Below are 24783 nucleotides of genomic sequence, written 5' to 3'. Positions count from 1 at the left end.
GATCAGTATCGCTCGCCTCTAGACACTTCTCAGGTGGCCCTGTCTTTCACATAAGCTCAGGATCATACCCACCCCCGCCCCCTACAGAGGAGCGCCAATCCCCCAGGGGTCACTCTCATTACAGCGAGGGGACTGTCTAATCTTGCTCCTATATAGGTTCTTTTTCTTTAGCGGGAATGAGAGAGGAAGACCCTTATCTCCAATGATGAATTTACTCTTGGACGTAAAAGGGAAAATCAATGGAGCACAGTTGCATTGTGGAGGGTTGTGAGTGTGTGTGCGGGTGGGGGAAATGGAGATATTCAGCAAGCGTAGCACACAGTGCTCAGGGGTGAAGTGTGCGACTCCCTTGGGAGGGCAATGGGGTGAAGGGGAGATGTGTAATGGAACTCCAGTGACTTATCAGCCAGGCCTGGCAGTCGATGGGTTTGTTTATATTGACTGAGACTCTGGGTCCACTTGATATTTGAATAGTAAGGGAGAGTAAAGGAGAGGGAAGAGAAAGAAGAGGAGAGAGAGAGAGGGGATGAAGAGAGAGAGAGAGAGGAGGGAGGAGGGAGGGGGGGAGGGCGATTTGCCTAAACCACCACTAATCAAGTCTGTTCCACATGGTTTAAAACAAAGGCTGCTACTATATCAGAAAAGCCACAAAGCCAGCACTTGAAAAGCACTCTTGATGTTGGCTGCAATATTGTATTAAAAGTGAAATGCTAGAGCGCCCTGGTAGCTGAATGGTTACTGCGCACATAATGTCCCTGGCTCGATTCCAGCCAGGGATCCTTCTTGCATGTCATACCCATCTCTCTTTCCTGTTGTTTCCTGTTTACCTCTTCACTGCCCACTATCCAATAAAGGCAAAAATGAAATGTGGAAAAAGTGAAATGCTTTTGGAGATAAATTCTGCCGACTTTATATTTGCACTCAGATGTTAAGTCAATCTACAAAGTGTTTTGCTGATTTTTCTTATTTAGTCGGGCTCATTGCCTTTTTTATCAGACAACATCCTGCTCTGTTGGGTTTTACTAACTGTAATGGAAAAAGCTTTACTTGTATCTACAATAAGCTACTGCTGAATGAACCATAGTTAACTAACATTCTCCTTTATTGCTACCTTTTAATGCAGGTCTTCAGTCTGATCTAGAACCAGCCAACCTGGAGGCGAAGCTTGAGGAGAGTCCCAGGAGCTCAGTTATGCTGACGCCAGTATCAGAGATTTCTTCTGTGGAGCTGGTCACCCTCTCCCCTCCTCAGATTTCCCCTTCCTCACAGCTTTCTGAGATTGCCTCTGACACCAGTGCTCCTGAAGCCCCAGAAGCCGCTGAGGCTGCGGGCCTGACCACTGAGTCAAGCAGCCATGCAGATACGTCCAGCACAAATGGGGACGCACGTCCAGATGAGGACAAGGACCCCAAGAAGAGCAAAGCTCACCTCCATTGTCCTGTCTGTAAAGTCACAGTAAACTCAGTCTCCCAACTGGAAGCACATAACAGCGGTAAGAGCATAGCTTGACTCGGAAGCATGCACTTTTATCTTCAAAACACTAATTTTATATTTGCAATTGATTTTTGGTTGGTTGTAGTCAGATAAAGGCCTGTAATATGTGATTTGTACCACAACAAACCTGGCTATTGTATCTTGCTCTTCCCACTAGGTACAAAGCACAAACTGATGCTGGAAGGTCACAGCGTCCTGCCGCGACGCAGGGGGAAGGTGGTGGCAGCTCGTGCGGGCTGTAAGAGCAAGAGGCTCGGCAGCAAAGGCAGCGTCGGGGTGCCCAGCAAGAACTTCCAGTGTGAAGTGTGTGAGATCTTTGTGAACTCTGAGACCCAGCTGAGCCAGGTGAGGGTCAAAAGCAACATGGATATTCAAGTTATAATGCATGTAAATATATAGTTGAGTGTTTAATGTATTATTTATATTGTAGATTTTAGATATTCCATTGTGCCCTGCTAGAAGGTGTAAGGTACAAATGAACACATATGGAGTAACTCTTCAACCTTTCACAAACCAAACTTAGGATCACACTGACTCACTTGTTGAACTTTTAACACCACAAACGACATCAAAAGTTTTTCACTGTAAAGTGGCAGAGCAGGAGTATGAAACAGCAAGAACTATGACTCAGAGACTTCACTATCCTTCTTGTGCTGTATGAAATGAAAGATGAGGAGAGAAGCGGGGGTTTGGAGAAGTCCTGCAGATTTGTCAAGGCATACTAAGTGAGAGTGCTGCTAACCTGACAGGGTTGTATTCAAAAGGGCATAGAGGTACTGTTGACTCTGCAGGGAAAAGCACTCTAGCCCAATCACGTCAGGTGGTGGAGAAAATGTTGCATATAATTACCTCACCTTCACAGACAGATGATGCGGCCACAGAATTAATCAGAAAACAGAACTGCCTGCACATAGTTAGCAATTAACTTACACATCAAGAGACCGATATTACACATTAAACTTCGACCAGACTGACCTCTGATGCACAGTTATAAAAGTGAGCACAAATGATGTCTATTTAAAGTGTTAAACATGAATTATGAGATTTTAAAGACATTACTTAATCCAAAAGACCATTTCAACATCACCTTGACGGTAGAAATGTGTGTGTGCTTAAATCAAAGCAGCAGTTTCATTTACAGCCACATGAATGAAGCCATTGAAAGCAGGTTGCGAGTGCAGAATACATTCAAGCAGCAGCTATTTTTCCGCATTAGACAGATATCATCTGAAGCTTTAACTAACTGCAAAGCTCTTCACTGAGCAGGGATGTATTTACCACTCATTATTGCAAGCTACTAATGCCTGCTGTATTTAATTTTCTGGTTACATTGGCATCAAACCATGTTGGGAAAGTAATTTCTCCCCCTTTGATGTTCATTAAATACTACATCTGAGTGAAGGGATTGTCTCGGAAACTTTGCCTATGCTGGAGTGGAATGTGGAAAAGATACAGGATATGCTGGCATGTGTGAGCACCCAGGCTGCTTTAGCCTTAAATGCATTCCAGTGGACTTATATAAACATCCCCTATCCCAGGGGGACATAAGCCTGTTAGTACTTCAGCCAGAGAAGGAAATAGTGTGGCAGTGGTAGAAAGTAATGTGATGTAATTTCAGTGCACTTCAGTCAAACTCAATGTGTATCCATTATTAATTCAGCAGATAACATTTGAAGTTGTTCCACTGTGGTACAACAGATGCTTGTTAGCTCGCTAATGGTATTTCTGCTGGTCTCGACAGCACATGAATAGCAGAAGGCACAAGGATAGGCTGGCCGGAAAACCACCCAAACCCAAATTTACCCCCCACAGCAAGAGCCAGCCAAGCTCCAGCTTAGCGGTAAGTCTCAGCATAAAGACACAGACAAACAAAACACTGTCACGCAAATATGCGTGCATACACACACACTCAAGGAAGACAAACAAAACATAATTGCCTTTCTCTTACAGAGGATATGCTTGAACATGCCGCGCACATGCGCCAACATTGGAATAAATTCAGTCTAGCTTGTAAACTAATGCATTTTTAAACACCCGTTTTAATTTATCTCTGTTACAGTTAACTGATTTGACCCCAGCCCTGACAGACATACAGTAAAACCCAGACACACACAGATCTCATTACATTGCGCTTCGGGGCTTCTATTTCTCAGTGAGGCAGCATGCGTGTGTGCCTGTGCTGTCATAGAGGTTAAGCACACTGTTGTACTCAGTGAGTCCCCTACCCCTGAGACAGGTCTAAAATAGTCCTGCTCTCCCCCACTGACCAGCTCTGACAACAGCAGCCTGAATCAGCACTCCAGATTAATCACTTCTCTGCTCCTGTCATATACACACCTCCCCATCTCTCCTTCTCTCCATACTCCTTCTCCTCCTCCTCCTCCTCCATCCTACAGAACGTGAGATGGAGTGGCTATGCAGGCGTGGCTGTGTCTGCCATGAAGAAAGCATTCAGCCAGTACAACCTCACCTCCCTCTCCTCGCAGGTCAGTGGCAGGAGAGGCAGAGACTGGGGTTGGATTGGAGGGCGAGAGCTTCAGCTGGCTAAACTTTAGGCCTGGCCACGGGCAGGGGACTGAGCAGAGATAATGAAGAAGTTATGTTTATATTAAAGGGATAGTTCAGTTGTTTTTTACATGTTACTTGTTTTACTCACTGGTGGTGTTGTTATCAATGCATGGGCCTGAGCTCAGTCTTGATCCTAGAAAACTAACAGCTTCTTGGACAGACATCAGAAAAGTTTTTATTGCTGTTTTCACAAGACTTGTAAAACATTTTAATCTTCCTCACCAATATACGACATCCTCCTCTCACACCTCTCTGTATCATGGAACTATTTTGTTTATTGAATAGTTCCATGACCCAAACAGGTCTGCAAGCTAAGTGGAAGATTGCAAATTGCACTTATAAGCAATAGTTAATCAAAAATCTATCTTTTGCATATCAAATATATACTCCATATAAAGTTAGCTCTGAAAAGTTTGTAGTTTTCTGCTTTATAGAAGAGGTAGTCTGCTTGGATCTGCTTAGTTACATTGGATTAAAATTGGCATTGGTGATTGACAGCAAGTTTTAAAACCTTTTATCTGCATGGTCAGTATATAATACTACTAAATACGCCACAAGAAGGCAACAGCACAACACAAAAGTGGTGCATTTATCTATGCTGTTGGGAAACTAATACCTTTGCATCCAAGCTGAAAACAGCTGCAGTCCTCTGTGAATAAGCAAACTGAAAACTGAGTAAACTTTTCAGAGGCACCTACAGGCCTATAGGTGGTGAGTATTTGATTAAAAAAAAAAAAAGGGCTTGAGAGCAGAGATGTGGTTTAAAATGTTTTTGTTAAAGTTTTTGGCTGCTGACTGGCATCACAGGGTCTGTAGAGATTGCACAGAGAAGCCGACCTGTGGGTTGGAAATGGAAAAGAAAAAAACACACTAACGTATTAACGAAATGTGAACAAGTATAAAGGAAACAGCGATGTGAATGTCTCCAAAAGTTCCAGTCCAGAGCAGCATGTTCCAGCCTTAAGCTGCATCATTATCATGGCCAGTGAGTAAATCTTACCTCTTAAGGTTAAAAAATCAGAGCAATCCTGTTAACATTAGAGAGCTTAGAGAGTTAGAGCTTTATGTATTTCTGTCTGTCTGATGAATGTTCATGCAAGAAGATATCAGAAATCCAGGTCTGTCCGGTATTCAGTGTGGAGCAATGTATGAGCACACATTACTCCACAGACTAGGTACTGCAGCTACGTGTTGAAACAAGGGCAATGAGTTTGGGAAACATGTTTGCCCAGTAAACATGCCCTCATTGTGTTCTTCTCTCACTTCTCACCGTTCCCCCTCCTGTCTTCTCCAGACCAAACTGGCCTTGCAGAAGCAGCTGACCAAGAGCTTGACAACTGGCTTCCTGCCCAGTCCCCTCACCCCGCCAACTCTGTGCACAGTGGCGACTAACCCACTGGCTCTGCGCCACCCAGTGGGCACCACCACGTTCATCCAGACCCCCTTCCTGGGCCCTGCACTGTTCCGGCCTGCCCCGGGGCCGCTGCGGGCCACACACACACCCATCATCTTCTCCCCCTACTAAAGACTTGACCCACTTCCCATTTGAGCTCCACCCCTGTCCCTTAACCAAACCCCAGGCCCTCCTTTAGTGTGACCCATATGACAAAGGCCACACGCAAACTATGCAGCCCACCTGACTTAAGATGGAGAGAGTGCACAAGTCCCGATGCTCAGTAGGCCACGAGGCCTGAGAGCTGTTCCTATCATAAAGGCCAAGATCCCCCATCATGCCTTCTTTCTGCTCTTCTTATCATGACCTAAGGAGCAGGACAGGCCTCCAGACAGTGACTGGTGCACAGAGGCCGCTTTTATAGCCATTTCATGGGTCAACATGGTTTGGATTCTGGATATTATTGTGTAATTTATTAGAGAACAAATATAGACAAGTCTAGATGTATGTTTAGTGTGGTTGCCACAAAATAAGGTCCCTTTACTTGATGCTCTTTTAAAACATTTTTAACTTATTGGTTTTGGGGGTTTTATGAAAGTTGGGATGATAGTAGGTCATTAAAGCAACAACTGTCTGGACAAGTACACCTTCTCAACTTTAAACATTTAAAGGACAAATGTGAGTCCTCATTGTGGGCTGTATGTGGACCTATAACTACATATTGTATGTCCATTATGTTAAAACCACATTAGCACCATTTTGCACCTCCAGCCCTTTCCGCAACACTGTTTCCCCAAGCCCTTAACTTGTACGATTAAAACATTTCTTTCTCTCTCTCACTGAGTCACAGCCATAGTCATAGCCCTCCAGATTTTGTTCCCTCCCTGTATCCCCAGGATTAAGCACTCATTAAGGTCTAGAAAAGGTCAGCTTGTCAACTTGACTTTGTTTCAATTTGCAAATCTGTCTTCAGAGTGATTTTTTTTCTGCTCCAGTACATCATTCATGCAATGCAGCTTGAACATTATGTTCTCGCCAAGCTAGCAGCACAAAAACATTTTTGCAACTATGGATGTCTTACATTGCAAAATGCCATTATTTCTTTCCCCCTGTGACTGCTCTTTTTCTTTTCACTCCTCCCTCACTTCACCCTGCTGTCGTCACCTCATCGTTACCCTTGATTTACTCTGGTAAGCATGAGATGATGAGGAGCAGGGAAACTCCCAACTCACGTGCACAGAATCACAAAACACAATGGATGACCTGAAGACTTGATGGTATTTCAGAGCTCAGTGAAAAGTTTGGATGACAGTGGGTGGGGAGGCTGCTCAGCAAGTACTTGGTTGACATCCTGTTGCAGTGTGTGAGTACAGCGTGGGAGGGAACAAAGCACAGTGCCATGGCAACCACATTAAAAGCACCTTAAAACTAATATACTTACAAAAGCAATGAAAATTGTGTTGATATTCATCTTTTTTTGCTCTAGGTGTATGTTTTTGCAATCCCATGTCAGTTTCGGTGAGAATTTTGCTTTGGAAAAAAAAAAAACAATCAGGTGAGAATTATCACATTGTGGTTTATCAATGACAAATCTCACATTTAAAGCAATACATTCAGTATGTTTATGTTTATTATGTGTTTTCAGTGTGTCAATGGCTTTATCTATTCTATACTGTACACACCTGTAACAATGTATTATGTACTCCAACTCCAACCAAGGGCCAACTCTGAATTGTCAGCAAAGAGTCATTTGAAATGATGGGCTATCCTGATGGTGCTGCCCTTGATGTTTGAAGCTCATGGTCAGTCTCCACATGTTGTGACTCTGGGCTGAGCTGTTCCATTTATAGCTGCTGTTCGCACTGCGGAGAGGGTGCTTCAGCACCGTATGACATTGCTGTTTCACTTTTTAGTGGAGCAGGGGAACTTTTTGTATGACTTCCACTGAGGAAAAAACAATGTTAACGTCAGAGACATAGAAGTGTTTGGGATAAGTGTCACAAGTGCAACATCAACTGTCATATTACTGTTCATGCCCGTGTGCTGTATCAACCAACCGCCCACGCACCTAGGATATCAACTGACATTCAACCCTCCCTCCGCCAAAACAGACTGTTGGCAAAGGTCCCATAAGGACTCGGAGCCCACACATCACCCTTCCTTCAACACTCATACCAAATCATGTTCTCTTAAATTACAGTAATGGAGCAAATCCTATGCATTTTTCATTGTGCAATATGTATAGTTGTCTGTGATGCAGCAGTGCCATCTGTCGTGAAAACCCTGTAATTGCCATTCAGTACTAGTGCTTCTATAAAACCTTTGATCCTATATACATTTCTGTTTAAGGACCCCCCTCCCTCCCCCAGTCATTTTGGAATAAGCGAAACCGCCAGGTCTCCTCCGCCATACTGATGTGATTCTCCCCAGTCGCACTACTCAGTGAACCAGCCAGCCTTTAATCTTCACTGTTTGTTTGTTTCTATTGCTCAGTGGGAACTCTGACCTAAAGAACTGAAACTTTCTTAAAATAAAGAATCTAGAGAAGGCAAAGTATATGTAGAAAAATAGAATAACTATAGAAATTTTATCAGAGTTGCTATTGTTATCTGTATCATAAAGAACTGCTATCATAGAGGAGAGTAGATTATGTTATTGTAGACTCTGTACGGCATACAGGGAAAGGAAAAATGCTTTGCTTTTTTTTTGTTTGTTTGTTTATTTACATGGTTTTACCAACATGTTTTTTTTAAGTACAAGAGAAAATATTTAAAACAAAATTTTTTTGAGTGACCTTTTATTTCCTTGTTGACGGTGACTGAATTAATAATTCAAGGCCTTTATCGACAATATCCTAAAGTCACATTAGCCAGGCCTTCTCAGGGGTGACAGGTTGAGCAAATACTAACATGACCATCCATTCAGGGTATCCCTCCATAGCTCTAGAGAGCAGGAAACACTGTACGCATGGATGGACTGACAAAAAAAATACAAAAAATACACAAAAAAACAGTGCTGTACCATAGAGAGGACAAGGGATGGATTTTGGAAAATAAAGCTTTTAGAACTTGTAAAAAAAAATGTTTTTGTAATGATTATGCAAATATCTATGTGTGCTTGTGTGTGTGTGTGTTTGTGCACTTTTCCTGCTTCATGGGTAAAAATGAAAAACAGCAGCAACCCAGAAGGCAGTGCTTTGATTCAGATTGATATTTGAACAATAATATTATGTGTGTGGGTGTGTGAGGGGGAAAAAAATAGACAGAAAACTCAGGCAGATGATTGCTAATGAATAAACAGTGACAACACGAATTCTCAGATTTCCATGAAGATGCACAAAATTGCACTTGCAATCTTTCTGTGATCAATTTCTGTATAAACATATTATTGATTAATCAGTCAGCCAAGGTGAGCATATCCAGCTTCACCTCAGGAAGTAGCCAGCTGAAATGAAAAAGAAAAAAAATGACACAGAAAAGGGATTTTATATGTGATCCTGAGTTTGCAGATGCAGGGTCCACTGGCTTCTCTGAATGTGCACAACACCCTCACAGCATCTGTTCATGTGGCAACCCACAGCCACTCATTTTCCAGCCATTTCAGGAAACAACTCATGACAGCAGGACTGGTGTTTAGCCAAGAGAGACCGGTGAAAGCAAATGGAAACAAGTTAAAGCCACCGTGTCTGAGCTCTGGTGCATCTGTGGCACGCAGAGGGAGTGATAGAATAATATACCTGAGTGGCTGATGTGGTTTAGAGACAGGCTACTAATCTCCTTTATTTTCCGATGATTCTCCACAGATGGCCAATGCAGAGCACATTGTGCTGCAGAAAGATTTGGTACTAAACAATGAATCCTCCTGGATTGTGGAGCAGGACTGCTGACTGCTGTACTCAATATCTTCTATGTGTTTTTCCAACATAATACAGTCTTTTTGTCTGTGTCTGAAACTGAGCAGAGTCTGCGTCAGTCTCTGGACTCTTAAAATGTGATGAGATGTGACTCAGTGCTTTTATCTATCACACTGTAATCTTGTCTTAAGTTCAGTTGGCTCTGTTTTAATTTTCCAGTTTTCTTATTTATTTGAAGGAAAGCCCTTGGATTATACGTTGATGTTGTCCTCTACACCCCAGGCCATCGTGCCAGCATATCCTTTGTGGAAACAGTAGATAAGCACAACATCAAGTCCAGCACCTCCCGTGGTGCCAATCAAAGCAAAGCCATCGGATTCTCGGCACTTACGAAAGCCAGTGATATGGCAGAAGGACATGATGACCTTGCTAAGCTGTGACACTGGTGTATCCGATGTATTGATCCATTATCTTATCTGACTGCTCTCCGTGGAGGGAGTGACACCTTTATCTCCTGTTGTGGTGGTCAGCTGCTCCTTCAGTCAAGAGTCACCTCATATAGTCATAACTTCAGGTGACAGCAAAAGGGTGATTTCAAATTATTTATATGATATAGAATATAGTCTAGTCTATAGAATGTCTGAAAATAATGAAAAATGCCGGGTATAATTTCTTAGAGCCCAACATCTTTAATGTGTTGTTTTATCTAATCAACAGTCCAAAATACAAAGTTATTCAGTTTTCTATTATGTATGACACAATTAAAGCTTCAAATCCTCACATTTGAGAAGCAGCAACAAGCAAATGTTTGGCATTTTTCCCTAAAAATGACTAAAATGGTTATTCAATCACCAAAACAGATGCAGATTAATTTTCTGTCAATCAGCTTATCGATAAATCGACTAATCGTTGCAGCTCTAATTTAAATTTTGAAGAGCGGGAAGGTCATTACTACAGTCAGGAACTTATGTCATAACAATAATTACCTCTGTTTTTATAGTATTTGTTGTTACAAAAAGGTATTATTATGTACAGTAGCAAAGAATGATGTAAGCAGTAATCAAGTAAAAAGAACTGCTAATTATGTAGTTATTATGATGAAAGCAATCAACCTCAAATGTATTTCAGTGAATAATGTGCTTATAGGTAAAGTAATAATACAGTATTTATTCATGATACTTGCAGTAGGTTATTTATTTATTGTGTATTAGTTTGTAAGCCATACCTATGCTACAATTATCTGGTAAACACAAGCTAATTATCAATCCTATTATATTATTATATATAAGTCACTGCAGGTAAGTTACCTTTTTTATACTCAGCACATATAGTTACCCTTTTATATAAGCAACTACTGCAGAATTATCAAGAAAATACTATTACTGCATTTATTATGGTGTTATTTATAATTAAGGGTAAAAAAAAAAAGGCAAAGAAAGATGAGAGAAAGAGACGGAGTTGAGTTCGTTGAGCAGCAGAATGAATCATTTTGTTCTTCAGCTTCCACTGTGCCTTTATTCAGTCTTTTAATTGAGCTTAAATTGTCTTTCTATTGATTGGTGGAAGACAATCTGTCAGCATGTTCCTCTGGATAATGTCAAATGTGTCAAACAGCTTCAACATAGCCGGCGAATGTGCAAACACACAGTGTGGTTTAGCACGTAAGCAATAACTAGCATCCAAATTTTGCACAGTTCAGAATTACCTTAAACTTGACTTATCCCACATTAAATCAACCAGTGCTTTCAGGACAAATGATCTGCCTCAGATGCTCATGGGCATCCAGCATGACGACTAACATTTGACATTACTGATGGCTTAAGGGTAGCTGATATTTCCAGCCCACAGAGAAGCCTGATACCACAGAGAATAAAGGTGGCACTGCCATTTAAACCGTATGTGTTCACTGCTGCGTGGAATTGTTTTGTTAATCTGACACTTCATGATGGTTGCATCGTGACTGCAGGAAAGAGGGTCAATGCCGCAGCTTCCAGTCTGTTTTCTCTTCACAAAGAAAAAAAAACAAGGGGGGGATAAAATGTTATCTAGTTTATGGGTTCCCTGGGAGAGCTGCAGTCATGAGACTCACTGTCATGCAACAGTAAAAGAGTATTACTAGTAGCAACACAAGGGCATTGCCTTGTTGCCCTGTGACTGTGACAAGCAAGTGGAAATTTCTATTTTGTGGTCAGTGTAGTCTAAAGGAAGAAGACGGTTCATAAATCACACAGGCAAGTGATAAATCGATCCCTCTGTCTGCCTCACTCAGTGTTTATTTCTCATTTTGTGTTGTGATTCTTCCTTTTCAGTATTTTTTTTATGAGGGTCAATACATCCATGGAGCCATTACACAGAAAGGCTTTGACAGGAGAACATATTAACAGCTTACGGGAGTCTGTTCCTCACCGTTTGAACTCTCAGAGACATAAAATTAACACCACCATGTGCTGCCAGTGTGAATGTGTGATACAATAACTGAACCGCTGTGAGTGAAGTAACGTTGGCGCACTGGCTTCTAGTCATTAAAAAGAACATGATTGAAATGAGATGGTACATGATTGCACCCTCTGGGGAAACTAAGGTGAGTGTAATATCATTTCATAATGTTCCACTTGAGGTTTTCTCATTATCTTGCATTAACCTCCCCAGTCAACATGCCGGTCTGGAGCTAGCAGATCATTTCCTCTTCCTTAACATCTCTGACCTTGTCTGAATGGTATCGTTTTCATTACGACGTCCAAACTGGAACATAAGATAGCCATTGCAACAATTGATAAATTAGACTTCTTTTTTTTTTGACAGAGATAAAATACCAGACTAATTAATGTTCCGGTAACTCCCTTATATGATTTTCAACCAATTTTCTTGGTTGCAGAAACCGTATACTGCAAAATTTGGAGAGCTGTGCACAGATCATTGTGGATACCTGAACGCAACACTGCTTCAGTGATTGCACTGATGGAAAAAAAAAAAATCAGTAGTCAGCACAAACTGTAACCCAGCATGTCTATTAATCAGTGAATCACTGGCACAGCAGGGGATCAAACCCCCTGAACATGTTTGTCATGAATATTTCACTTTAGTGTGTTTTATGATTTGCATTCTATTGGAACAAAAAAACATCACATCACAAGCTGAAGGCAGTTTAATGCCTGTTTCCCCCACGGTCTCTACTTTATTTCTGTTTGACTTCGAAACTGATATGAAATTGAATTTATTCATCAGTGTTTTTCTTTCAAGGGAGACAAAAAATAAATACATTTTAAATAAAATGCTGACTGTAAATCCTCCAACATGACAAAAGTTGGTAATAAAACACATCATAGTTTTTATTGTTTGATAAATAACAGTGTCAAACTATTTGACATGACACGGAAATAAAAACTATATATAGTGATTAATCTTATCACTCATCACTTATCAAAATGATGTTTATAGTCATATTAGGAAAAAATGCTAATGTGTGTTCATAATATGCACTTTATTATCAGAACATATGAACCCCCTGCAATATAAATACCTGCATGTAATAAATAAATAAATACTACCTTTCTAGTGGTAACAGGGTCTACAACTCCACATTCTTCAGTGGGATTAATGCATATATTCAGATAAATTATTATTATTATCATTATTTAGAGGTATCAGTGAAGGCATCCACCTCACTTAACAATGGACAGTAATTCATTGTAGCCTCTTTATTATTGTTTATTGGAAGTGTGTAGTATTGATGCTACCTTGATGAGTGTTGCAGTTACTGACTTTGACCACTGGGGGGCAGTGAACAGATATTAACAGGGTTAGATTACTGTCAACTCAGTGTCAACGGCATCACACAAAGTGCAAATATCAAGAAAACGTTATTAATATCAGTACGAACAGCTCGTTATTAGTGTTATTATTACAAATAACAACAGTAACATCAGTATTGGTAATAATTATTTGTATCATTCATAAACACCTGTTTTAACAACGGTTTTCTAGTGTGGAGCATTAGATATAATAAGTAAAAATGAACCTATTCAATCTTTTGAGGATTTTAAACTATTTCTTTTTATTTCTTTTATTTGTTATTTATTTACTTATTTTTATTTTCGGTGTCCTTTATGGGCCTTCATATACCACTGAACAACAGATCATTTTGTCAAGTGGTTTGAGGACAACAAACATTTTATTACTGACTTCAGTTGCAACTTAACTGTCAAATGAAGGCATTTCTTTAAAGATAGTTGTTACCACAGAGTTAAAGTATAATGCAGAGATCTCAGTGTTTCTTTCTGGATGCACAAAGAAACTTCCCTAAAAATGAAACTGAGGGAAACTAGATCTTTTAGAGCCTATATAGAGGCAGGTGATTTTTTTTCCACTGAAATAGATCATGAGACATATTACAGTGTAGATTAACTGAAAGCCAGTGATTGTAGAGGTCAGTTTAATTTCACCTTTTACACCACATATGTGAGCTCTTCTGCCTTTACACTCCAACCTTTACTTGCTCTTTGCTTTTGAGAGGATTACAAATCCCAATCTGGAGACAAGTCACCCTCCTCATCAGGTCACAACGCTGAGAGGCGTGCTTTCATGATGCACCAACATCTCAAACGCGAAATAACTTCCATGATGAAACAAAAGCTGTATTTAAATACATCAATAATTTTAGCACAACTTATTCTGGTTAGGCACAGAAAAAAATCTTTTAATTTGTTTACACATCATGCAAACAAATATCAAGTGAACACAATTTAAGGATATTAATACATAAATGCTTGAAATTCACAGAAAAAAGTGTTGAAAAGAGTTTGAAAACTGAATTTCCCCTTTTCAATGAAACAATTCAAAGCTGCACACATTTTACCTGAATAAAGCTACACAGTTCAACGATCGTCTAACGTCTTCATATGGGTTTTATTTTATAGCTTGGTAAAATTCAACTTCAGCAGTGATTGCAACTGATAATATGAGTCGTGTTGTTAATGATAGGACATTTCACTGTATGTATTGTGCTGTAGGTCTTTTATGTGTAGCAACAGAAAAAAAAAAAAAAAGTAGCACCTGAGCCTGCAGAAACCACCGTTCACGTCAACGTCTTTCGGTTATATTTGAACTCCTAAAACCTGTACAGAAGGCCATTTGCGGTAAGGAATGTCAATCATTCACTCTATAACATCAAACAGTGAATCTCAGCAAAGAAGATATGTAGTGTAACAAATCTCCACATCAATAAAACAGCACGTTTACTGTACATCATCGCTAATGTAATAATAAAATCCCTTCACCCACCTTTTACACAGACAACACATAATATTCAGCTTTTGTGTGATGCAATAACTAGGTAACATTTGTAACTGCTGCCATTTGTGATTCAGTCTGTGTGTACATGTGGTGTCCATGTAAATAAATCAGTAGCCTGTGGACATGTGTGCTAGTTCCTTATTTATCTACGCATCGAGCACCGTGAGTGTCTGATATTGTAAAATTCTGAAAGTTTAAACTAAATTCGAATGTTGATTGTCAGATTATGTATCAGCAGAGTGACCAATATTACTATGAAGATTCATCATAAAGAATCTGGATGAATAGTTTGACCATAATCCAACCAAATATAACTGGAATGACAAAGAAAAACATCTTGGATTCATTAAATTTCTTCAATGATATGGCAAAAAGAACATTTAAAGATCAGCATTTTTTTCAGTCCAAATTAAATATCCAGTAAGTATTTCATCAAAACCTCAATATGAATGCAATACCAACAGTGCTCTCTGTATATAAATACAATCATTCTGCCTTTTCTCTCATTACCACTGGCCCACACTCTCAAAACTAACTTTCACCTATTCAATCCTTCAATAAACCAAAATTGATTTAAAAAAACAAAGCAAAACTAAGTTCCCTTTCACACACCCCTTCTCCCTTTTTCCTCCCCGTTGAACTTCACGTCGGCGTCTCGTCACTCAGCTGTCTGTAGAACCACCCCCCTTATTCTTATTGCGACTGAGAGGGAAAGTGGACTTGCTCTGCGGCTGGGTCATTTTGCTGGCCAGGTAGACGAAGGGTTCAATGAGCGTGCGACGGTCCACCACCGACACCTCCCACAGACGCACCTTCTCGTTCTTAGCCCAGTTCAGGGCCATGTTAGAGTCAACTCTCCTCTCTTGCTGCTTGTCCAGCTTGTTACCCAGCACAACAATGGTTACCTGTGGATCAGGATCATCAGATTAGCCCTACATCAATTAAATATTTAACACTGTCCATACCAGTGTGCTTCACCACATCAACTCGAGTATTAGTAATGGCAACTGTTACGTCAGGAATTAAAGAGAATTGCGAGGAAGGAGCATTTGAATCAATCATTTACAGAGCACATTTAATGCTAATGCCAGCCAGGTTTACCCACATTCAGCTTTATTCAAGTAGCTCTAAATGAACCTTCCCAAGCATGTAAATGTGTTTGGTTCTCACCTCTTTCTTGTCTCTGTGACGGTCAATGTCCTTCTTGAGGGCCTCCATCCGCTTAAAGGACTCTTTACTATCAATGCTGTAAACAAGCACAAAGCCGTCCGCGAAAGTGTAGTAATGTCGAGGAAACTCCATCCCATCCCGGAGTCCGCGGGTGTCATAGAAGCGCACCTGCTCTCGTGTGCCACGGTCAGTTTCTATGGAGCCGATGTAGATATCCTCCAGGGTCTCCATGGGCTCTGAACCTAACATTAAATAAACAAAGCCAGGCCCATATTATGTGATATACTGTACAAGTATTGATACAATTGCTTGTGTATTTAATATATTATAATTAAGCCTAACACTTCCTTACTAGAAATTACACTTTGTCAACAGAAAAATGTAAACATATGAAGTAAAATAATATTCAAATTGAAAGCTAAGCAAATTCAAAATAACTTATACTTCCGAGTTAACTAGAAACCAAAAAAATGCAACCAAAAATATCTTGTTTAGTCCACAACCCAAAGACTAAAACCATCAAATATTCACATTTAACAAGCTGGAACAAGAGAATTTGGGCATTTTTTCTTAAAAAAATGATTCAAAATGATTAATTAATTCAAAATACTTTATTAATGTCACCCAACGTTGTTAACTGTAATGTACTGTGCTATCAGCTGGTAATAGTATTAGCTCCCCTCACAAGTGCCAGACTAAAGATGAAGCAGTATTTTGGCTAGCGGTTGCAAGAAACTAGAAGTACATATCTCCCATTTTTCCTACTTTATGTAACAACCTTAATCGAGTTTTAGGGATGGTGCTGAATGTCTGAAGCCTAATGATATTCATGAGCGAGTTGATTATGTACTGCAATTAGATAGGCTGTAATTAAAATAACATATTTTGCTGGTTAAATTGCTTTCCAAAATAATTACTGATTGATAACAAATAATTAATGATTGAGATATTTCAAGGCTCCAGTCTGTCAGGAAGAATAACTGACAATTAAGCTGAACATTTTAAATATGTAATCCATTACACAGAGAATAACCAAACAGTAAAATCAACATTGACAACCAACGTTACAGGAAGTCGTTCCTGTCAACTGACATCAGTCTGTACAGTGACTCTCCTCTGTGACGGGAGAGGGGACAGTGATGACAGACTGCTCATTTACATATTACATTATCCATCACATCTGTTATATTTCAGATTCATATTTTAGTCATCTTTAAAGTACGGTCTGTATATACTGTTATCATATGTATGTACATTGTGTAAATTATTCAATTAGTACACTCAATTCCAACATCCATGGACAATCATGCACTTTACTGCCTTTGCAATATCCACCTGACTCACACTATGTACAGTTTACTTTAGCATATAACATTGAACAGTATATACTCACTAAATAGTATATTATAATTATGGTTCTATCTCTAGTCTCTATTTTATTTTTAATTATTCTATTTTTTTAAATATTTGAGTTAGTCTATTAAGTTATTGTATATAATTTAGCCTTTAATTGTATTTGTTTCTTTTACATACCTCATTGTTTTTGTATTTCGATTTATGTCAAGTGGCTGCTATCTATCTATCTATCTATCTATCTATCTATCTATCTATCAACCATCTACAGAACAACCAACGCACACAAACCTGTTATACTTTGCACATAGTTGCTCAGCTGTTGCCATGTCTCATACGTATTGATCTCTCAGCAAGAGGTCTAAAGGACTAATGACTGTAATATATGAAACACTGCGGTATTATTATGTCATTTACCTGCAACATGGTTGGCATACAGTAGTTGTTCCAAGACAGCCGTTTTACCAACTGCAGCCTGGCCACACACCACCACTTTACAGCTTTTGCCCATGACGATTCGTCACCCTCAGGTCAGAAAATCTGCTTATCGAAGAAAACACACAGATGAAAGATTAGTTAGTAACCTTGCTTTATTACAGTGTAAACGCATAGCTTTGTACTACGTTTGTGGTTTTGGCAGCTGTTACTGCGTTATATATGGCTGTACACATATCCTTACTAAAATGGCTTGCTAGCAAGCAAATAAAAATTATATGTTAGTCATACTATGATGTCATACTACAAGATAAAACGTTTGATGTCTGAGTATTCTTTACAAAATATAACACTTAGCTTAGCATTAGCTTACGGAGATATGTTACAGAACCACGATATCACAAACTAAGTCGCTAATGTTAGCTGAAACCGACTAACCCGAATAAAACGCGTGTGTTCAAAAACATATGCGCTGATATTTGGCAACCAGCGGCCAGATATGTTTTAGTTATGAGAATAATTTTTACTTGCAAGCTAACTGCTTACCTTACCCAACGGACTGTTTCCTGTTTACAGTGTACGTCACGACTGCAGTCTGTGGCCCCGCCCCCTCCCCATTCACGGCAAAATGGCGACGGAGCACAGTGATGCTGTGAACATGGACCCTGACATGGAGCTGCTCAGTGACGAAGAATTAGAAAGGTATGAGAAACTAACAGTGTGTTGTCAGCGGCCGAAATACACGTGTAACGAAGTGACTTATCGATATGTGTAGTCAAAAGTCCTTGTCATGTCTATTTTCTTGTCACACTGTGAAAGCTAACTAGCGACCCACCGCTGTTTAGCTAAATTTGGCCCCCGGGTAGCTTTTAGCTCGGCTGTCCTCCAGTAGCTAGCTCCTGTGCTGGATATCTGGGTTTCAGTCAAGTAAACTGTGTAAATCTGTAAGTCTGTAGTTAACTGATCTCACCGAGAGTACTGCTTTTATAATATTTCTATATTCACAGTCTGTTACAGATGACACCATTCACTAATTGTGTGGTCGTGATGTAACGTTAAAACGTGAAAGGTTTCCAAAAAAAGTAATGGCATTTGCCCCCAGCGTGGTGTCATATGTTCCTGGCTGTGCTCCCCCTTTAGCTACGTGATTTATCCCCTGCTGGTTTGGCTCTTTCTATGTTTAGCTAACGCTGGCCAGTGGGCTATCTGATGCACAATGCCATTCACAATCGTCGACATGCTCTGTTTACAGATGATATAAATGTGATGCTCAGCCTTACAGTTCAGAGATGAACGTCTACACGCCAAAAAGTTCAGTACTCTTTAATCTGTGATCAGACGACCATCACATACGATCATGCTGTCTCCTCAACTCCTCTCAGATTTGTCTTCTAAATTTGCATTATTTTTTTTTTATATATATATTTTTCTGCTCACTTTTACACAGGGAAGCGGAGGGCTTCAAAGAGCAAGGCAATGCTTTTTATATCAAGAAGGATTACGCAGAAGCATTCAATTATTACACCAAGGCCATAGGTAATTATTCTTAATATAATTATGATCAGTCCACTTGTTGTTATTTTAGGAGATGATGTTGATTTCTTGTATTGCACAGGGGACAAAAGACTGTGTCTGAATTTGACAGGATGTCAAAAACTTCTCTCTTTTTTTTAAAATACAGATATGTGTCCAAAGAATGCAAGTTACCATGGGAACCGGGCGGCCACACTAATGATGTTGTGCCGATACAGAGAGGCTTTAGAGGATTCCCAGCAAGCAGTACGACTAGATAACTCTTTCATGAAGGTAAGCTGTGGGGAAACAAGGTGTTACATAATATCAAAAGGGAAATATACTCTCGAATTGTGAAGTATTTTCTATCTGCGATATGTAGTGTTCTGGGCGTTGTTTTGTTTTGTTTTGCACACACTGTCACTCAGCCCTTCTCATTCACTAATGCTTCATCAAGGGATTTCCTACATTTACTAGAATGATGTGGACAAGCTCTATAGAGAGGGCACGGACATGTTGTACTGTACATGGTAGTAATATGATTAAATAACAAAGAAAAATGAACTTGCAAATTGGTATTGGATCACTGTTGAGCTTAATTTCACATATAATTAGTTATATACCAACCAAGTAAAAGCTCTGTTATAGATTTAAACTTGCTGAAATATACTTAAAAACTAAAAATTCAGCTTTTCTGCATGACATGGACTTTATTTTTATTACGTCAATGCCATTATACCTATTGGTTCTAGAAACAACAGACAAACCAGCTTTGTTGCAGAGATTTTGGACACAGCTAGAGACAGACTTATAACAGCATCTCTTTGGCACCTTGGATTTGAACCTCAAACATGTTTTAAACGACTGAGTGAGCGTAATTTACTACATTGCAGGGCTATGTTGTGGTTCAGCTTGCAGGAATGACTTGTTTAATGCATTTACACATTGTTGTGATAGTGGTTCCTTGTTACATAAGCTATAGCACACCCCTATAATTGTCCAGTGAATAATGATGCGTCGCAGCATGGTTATAAGCGTTATGATTTTACAATAGTTAATAAACAGTTGAGTCACATAACAAAGAAGTAAATTAGGGCTAGTCAGTCGTTAAGTTTGCTTTTAGCACATAGTGTCCAACTGAGTTAAAAAAAAATACAGACTCCAGACAAATTAAGGTTGTTGTCGCTTCAGTGTGTGAACCGCATGTCTCTCACCCACAGGGCCATTTGCGAGAGGGCAAGTGCCACCTGTCCCTTGGCAATGCTATGGCTGCCAGCCGGTGTTTCCTGAGGGTTCTGGAGCTTGAGCCTGATAACAGCCAGGCTCAGCAGGAGGTAAGCTGGCTTCAGCTGAAGAGGGCATGATCTCACAACTTGTACGTGATTATCCACTATCAGAGAAGCTTTGGCAAAGCTAGTGCAAATAAAGTGCAGAAGTCTGATACTGAGCGGTTTAAGAGGAATTCAACCAGAGTTGCTGTTAATCCTTAATGAGCAAGCCGCGAGGCAAGTTTTAGTTCATTGATTTGATTTTTTAGAAGTGTGTCACAGAAGTGATGCCACTGGTAGCTGAAAAGCAATGAAGTTATCTGACTACTACAGGTCTTTCACATTGTCACTGAATACCACAAATTCCTTTGTCAGCTGAAGAATGCAGAATCCATCCTTGAATATGAGAGAATGGCAGAGATTGGATTTGAGAAGAGGGACTTCAGGATGGTAAGCTACTCAGTGGTTACAGTCTTAGTTGAAGACACTGACATCAACAACAGCAACACAGACTGGAAATATGTTGTGGTTGTCCCCTAGGTTGTCTTTTGCATGGACCGTGCCTTGGAGTCTGCCTCAGCCTGTCACAGGTTCAAGATACTGAAGGCGGAGTGCTTAGCCCTGCTGGGACGCTACCCCGAGGCTCAGTCTGTTGCCAGGTGAGGCAGCATATTTGAAAACTATTTGAATACTGCGAAATACAGAGAGATTTACCTGGCAGCGATAGGCTTAATCAGCATTGTGTGAACTCGTTTGGCAAGAGCTTGAATATAATGGATGTTTATTTATATGTAAAAGTCCCACACTCCAGCTTTAATTATCCTTTTCCTGTTCAGTGATATTCTGCGAATGGACTCCACTAATGCGGATGCACTGTACGTGCGTGGTCTTTGTCTGTACTATGAGGACTGCATTGACAAAGCTGTCCAGTTCTTTGTCCAGGCCCTGCGTATGGCTCCCGACCATGACAAAGCTCGGCTTGCATGCAGAGTGAGTATTTCAGTAAATAAGTCTTATAAATCAAATAAACCGTTTTATGTTTTCTTTTCTTTTCTTTTTTTGGTGAATTCCTATAAATACAGCTATGACATTTACATCTAAATGGGAGCCTTTTGCTTCAAAATGGCCAAAGAAGATCCAACATTATGGTTTTCTGTTGTTCATTTAAGCGTGAGTAACCTAGAGTAGCTTTTAAAGATGTCCTATATATTGTTTTCCCAGAATGCCAAAGCACTAAAAGCCAAGAAGGAGGAAGGGAACAAGGCCTTCAAGGAGGGAAACTTTCAGGCAGCCTATGAGCTGTACTCTGAGGCACTAACAATAGACCCCAACAACATCAAGACTAATGCCAAGCTGTACTGTAATAGGGCCACTGTTGGATCTAAGGTGAGCAGCGTGCACAGGAGAGATACCACTGGTTGCATCAACATCTGGCAAGTTGTTTTTGTTATTGATGGTCAACTGTTAATTACTTTTTTGGCACCCTTTAAAGCACATATTGCAAAGGAGAAATTGACTTAATTACACCTCTGACAAAAAAAAGAAAAGGGTTAGCAGATAATCAGAGAGTGAGACTTGTGTCTGTTAGATAAATGTAAAGAAAGGAACACAATTTACAAAAGTCAATCAGGACCTAGGTATCTAACAGTATAACAGCATACAGTTTTAGTTTCATTATCTTTGCCATTACATCTCCCTCTCTATGTCTTCCTTGCATGGTCACACTTTTTTCTTTTTTCTTCAAAAGCTGAGGAAACTAGAGCAGGCCATTGAAGACTGCACGAAGGCCATTAAACTGGATGAGACCTATATCAAGGCCTATTTACGGAGAGCACAGTGGTATGTGCAGGATTTCTAACCTGACTGTTAATCGAAAACGATAAGTCACATTGCATTTGGTTGTCAGACAGACAAACAGAAGACAGTGTGATTGTTATTATTTGGACTAATAAAGAAACAATAACAGATGTGTGCATTCGTTGCTGCAGCTACATGGACACAGAGCTGTATGAAGAGGCAGTTCGAGACTATGAGAAGGTTTACCAGACAGAGAAAACAAAAGGTGAGAATCAGACTCCTGCTCACAGCAGTCATATCCTCCTTATTCTATTTCATAGCACTGTAACATCACACACTGGCAACTTATGACTTGTTTTCAAATACAGTGTTTTGCCACCTGCTGAAATATTGAACCTCCTATTGCTTGTTAACTTGTCCAGTCTTGTTTTAATTCCCCAGAACACAAACACCTCCTAAAAAACGCCCAGCTGGAGTTAAAGAAAAGCAAGCGAAAAGATTACTACAAAGTGCTCGGGGTGAATAAGAACGCCACAGAAGATGAGATCAAGAAAGCTTACCGCAAACGGGCGCTTTTACATCACCCAGGTGAACAAAAAAACGTCCCCTAACCACAGAACAACAATTGTGCATTTTCTACATATTACTTTGCAGATGTCCTGCAGTCCAAATGACTTATGTGCTTTTGTGTGCTGTGTTTATTTTCCCTGTAGACCGTCACAGTGGAGCTAGTGCCGAGTTGCAAAAGGAAGAGGAAAAGAAGTTCAAGGAGGTGGGCGAGGCCTTCAGCGTGCTTTCAGACCCGAAGAAGAAGTCTCGCTATGACAGCGGTCAGGACCTGGAGGATGACGGCATGAACATGGCAGGTCAGTACGCGGGCAAGCTTTGGGGTGAGAGGTGTCGAGGGTGAACAGATTAAAGTACAATTCATGTCTAACCACCTTTTTTTTGTCATTTTTATGGTGATATCCTGGCTGGAAAGTTCTCTGATATTGAATCTTGTTTTCTGTTTCCACCAGATTTTGATGCCAACAACATTTTCAAGGCGTTCTTCGGAGGACCAGGAGGTTTTAGTTTTGAAGGTAATTTATATACTTTGTGTGTACAAAATCATGCTTTTCTGCTGTCAACCATTTGGAATGAAATAGAATAAGAGTATGTCAGTGATTGACTTGTTTACTATTTGTTTCAGCATCTGGACCAGGAAATTTCTTCTTCCAGTTTGGTTAATTGGAGGATTTGTCTACCTACACAGTTACTACATCAGGACTTTTCAACAATGTCAACCCCCCCAAACCACCATCCATATTTAATGACTGACTGATTGCAAGTCAAGTTTCTGTCTATGCCATTGACTGAATGAATGCAACCCAATGACCACATGCAGCAAATGATTTAACGCCCGTTATAGCAAGGACACGGAGGCGGCTCAGACTGAGTTGATAGTGTTACTGGTTTTGGATTTGGTTTTCTTCTCTCAAAAATGAAACAAACTTGAAAGTCAGTAATGGCTAGCAACACTGGTCCAAATTTTCTCAGATTTTTGAGATAGGAGAGATCGTGCAGCTATTGTATTGCTTTTAGGGATCCATGCAGGAAGTCACATCCTGGGGAAACTCTTGAGATGCAACTGAGCATTGAGCAAGCTATTATCCGACTCGTCTCAACTTACTGCTGAAGGAATATTCTCTGCATGAAAGTTAGTAACTTGCTTAATGATTTCTGAAGAAAATCACTTAGCAAGCAACTCCCCCCGCTCCCCGCCCCCCTCCCACCCCCACCCCAGCTCCACTTTTGAAGAATCTGTCAGACAGACAGACAGTTGGCTGCTACAAATTCGCACTGAAAACTGCATCCTTGTCATAAACCAATAGGAGCAGTTGAACATTTTTTTAAAAATTCATCACAGCTGGAGTCTAGACCTACATATACAGTACAACCGAAGCACACTAGAAAGATGGCAGCAGAGACAGCTGTGCTGGCTTTGTTGCCAGCAAAGTCCCCTTCCCACTTGTCACAGGTTTTATGTTTGATGTTGCCATTCACAGATTGATGCATTGCACATTTTACTGGAATGTAAAGTGTTGATGTGTGAAGATAGTTGATTGTTTATTTTCCAATTTTTTTTTTATTTTGATATGTATATTTATTGTAAATTTTGCTGTCATTGTAAGATGAGGACGCTCTTCTGTTATGTTTAAAAGAGATGCCAATCATGCGACACAAGTTCAGGAAGATCATTGTTTTGCTTGGTCAGGATAAAATATTGCACAGAAATAGATTATGCTCTTTGTGTTCCTTGAATGTGATGCAGGCTGTCTTATTTTACTCAATGCCACAGATATGCTTATGGATAGAACAATTATGGCTGTGTTTGCTATTGTCTAAGAAAGTCAGGCAATGTGTGATGATGGAAAACTTTACTTCCTGATGAGTGTGTTGTTCACTTGTTGCACATCATGAAGAAAATGAAGGCGTCCTCATCTTTGCTCTCATTGTTTTTGCCCTTACGGTGAAACCATCCTGTCTTTACCTTTTGAAAAGTACCATCCATGTCAATAAAGTTGGCCTCCTCAGAGTTTCCCCAATATTGTGTTTGTGATTTGTTTTAGTATTGTATTTATTGGGACAATGTAGTTTTAAACATA

General features: G+C 40.0%; 3 protein-coding genes across 7 annotated transcripts in view; 2 read left to right on the top strand and 1 right to left on the bottom strand.

Moving 5' to 3' along the window:
• Positions 1-8578, top strand: part of znf385c (zinc finger protein 385C) — a 124318-nt gene extending 115740 nt beyond the window's left edge. For 2 of the 3 annotated variants that reach the window (XM_067570355.1, XM_067570357.1), the window contains 5 exons: positions 1124-1492; positions 1652-1839; positions 3236-3334; positions 3891-3980; positions 5357-8578. In XM_067570355.1, the coding sequence (XP_067426456.1) occupies positions 1124-1492; positions 1652-1839; positions 3236-3334; positions 3891-3980; positions 5357-5587 (977 nt within the window). In that variant the 3' untranslated portion in view covers positions 5588-8578. The remainder of the gene's footprint in view (positions 1-1123; positions 1493-1651; positions 1840-3235; positions 3335-3890; positions 3981-5356) is intronic. The other variant, XM_067570356.1, reaches the window with a different exon arrangement.
• Positions 8579-14173: 5595 nt separating this feature from the next.
• nkiras2 (NFKB inhibitor interacting Ras-like 2) lies at positions 14174-18207 on the bottom strand. Of its 3 annotated transcripts, none has more exons than XM_067615723.1 (4): positions 18105-18207; positions 17541-17663; positions 15771-16012; positions 14174-15505 (listed from the first exon to the last, which is right to left on the bottom strand). In XM_067615723.1, the coding sequence occupies exons 2-4, from the start codon at positions 17632-17634 to the stop codon at positions 15263-15265; spliced, it is 579 nt and encodes a 192-aa protein (XP_067471824.1). In that variant the 5' UTR covers positions 17635-17663; positions 18105-18207; the 3' UTR covers positions 14174-15262. The 3 variants fall into 3 exon arrangements, with proteins under 3 accessions (XP_067471824.1, XP_067471827.1, XP_067471825.1); XM_067615726.1 differs by having other exon boundaries at positions 18110-18131; XM_067615724.1 differs by having other exon boundaries at positions 17997-18106.
• On the top strand, positions 18142-24723 carry dnajc7 (DnaJ (Hsp40) homolog, subfamily C, member 7). The gene is made up of 14 exons (XM_067615722.1): positions 18142-18260; positions 19006-19094; positions 19240-19364; positions 20291-20404; positions 20714-20788; positions 20879-20997; positions 21175-21328; positions 21560-21724; positions 22086-22177; positions 22327-22400; positions 22577-22723; positions 22849-23001; positions 23155-23217; positions 23328-24723. The coding sequence occupies exons 1-14, from the start codon at positions 18187-18189 to the stop codon at positions 23363-23365; spliced, it is 1482 nt and encodes a 493-aa protein (XP_067471823.1). The 5' UTR covers positions 18142-18186; the 3' UTR covers positions 23366-24723.
• Positions 24724-24783: the final 60 nt, after the last annotated feature.

This window comes from Thunnus thynnus, chromosome 17 (genome assembly GCF_963924715.1).
Source record: "Thunnus thynnus chromosome 17, fThuThy2.1, whole genome shotgun sequence".
In the NCBI taxonomy this organism is placed as follows: domain Eukaryota; kingdom Metazoa; phylum Chordata; class Actinopteri; order Scombriformes; family Scombridae; genus Thunnus; species Thunnus thynnus.
This window is presented reverse-complemented; position numbering and strand designations above follow the sequence as displayed.

What these genes read in the sequence shown, in the direction of transcription:
- nkiras2 (XM_067615723.1), bottom strand. Translation starts at nt 17,634, where the DNA reads ATGGGCAAAAGCTGTAAAGTGGTGGTGTGTGGCCAGGCTGCAGTTGGT. An exon ending in GTATGCCAACCATGTTGCAG is followed by an intron (nt 16,013 to 17,540) that starts GTAAATGACATA and finishes ATTTAATGTTAG; the next exon opens with GTTCAGAGCCCATGGAGACC. An exon ending in GTCACAGAGACAAGAAAGAG is followed by an intron (nt 15,506 to 15,770) that starts GTGAGAACCAAA and finishes CCTGATCCACAG; the next exon opens with GTAACCATTGTTGTGCTGGG.
- dnajc7 (XM_067615722.1), top strand. Translation starts at nt 18,187, where the DNA reads ATGGCGACGGAGCACAGTGATGCTGTGAACATGGACCCTGACATGGAG. An exon ending in AGAAGAGGGACTTCAGGATG is followed by an intron (nt 20,789 to 20,878) that starts GTAAGCTACTCA and finishes GTTGTCCCCTAG; the next exon opens with GTTGTCTTTTGCATGGACCG. An exon ending in TATTTACGGAGAGCACAGTG is followed by an intron (nt 22,178 to 22,326) that starts GTATGTGCAGGA and finishes TCGTTGCTGCAG; the next exon opens with CTACATGGACACAGAGCTGT.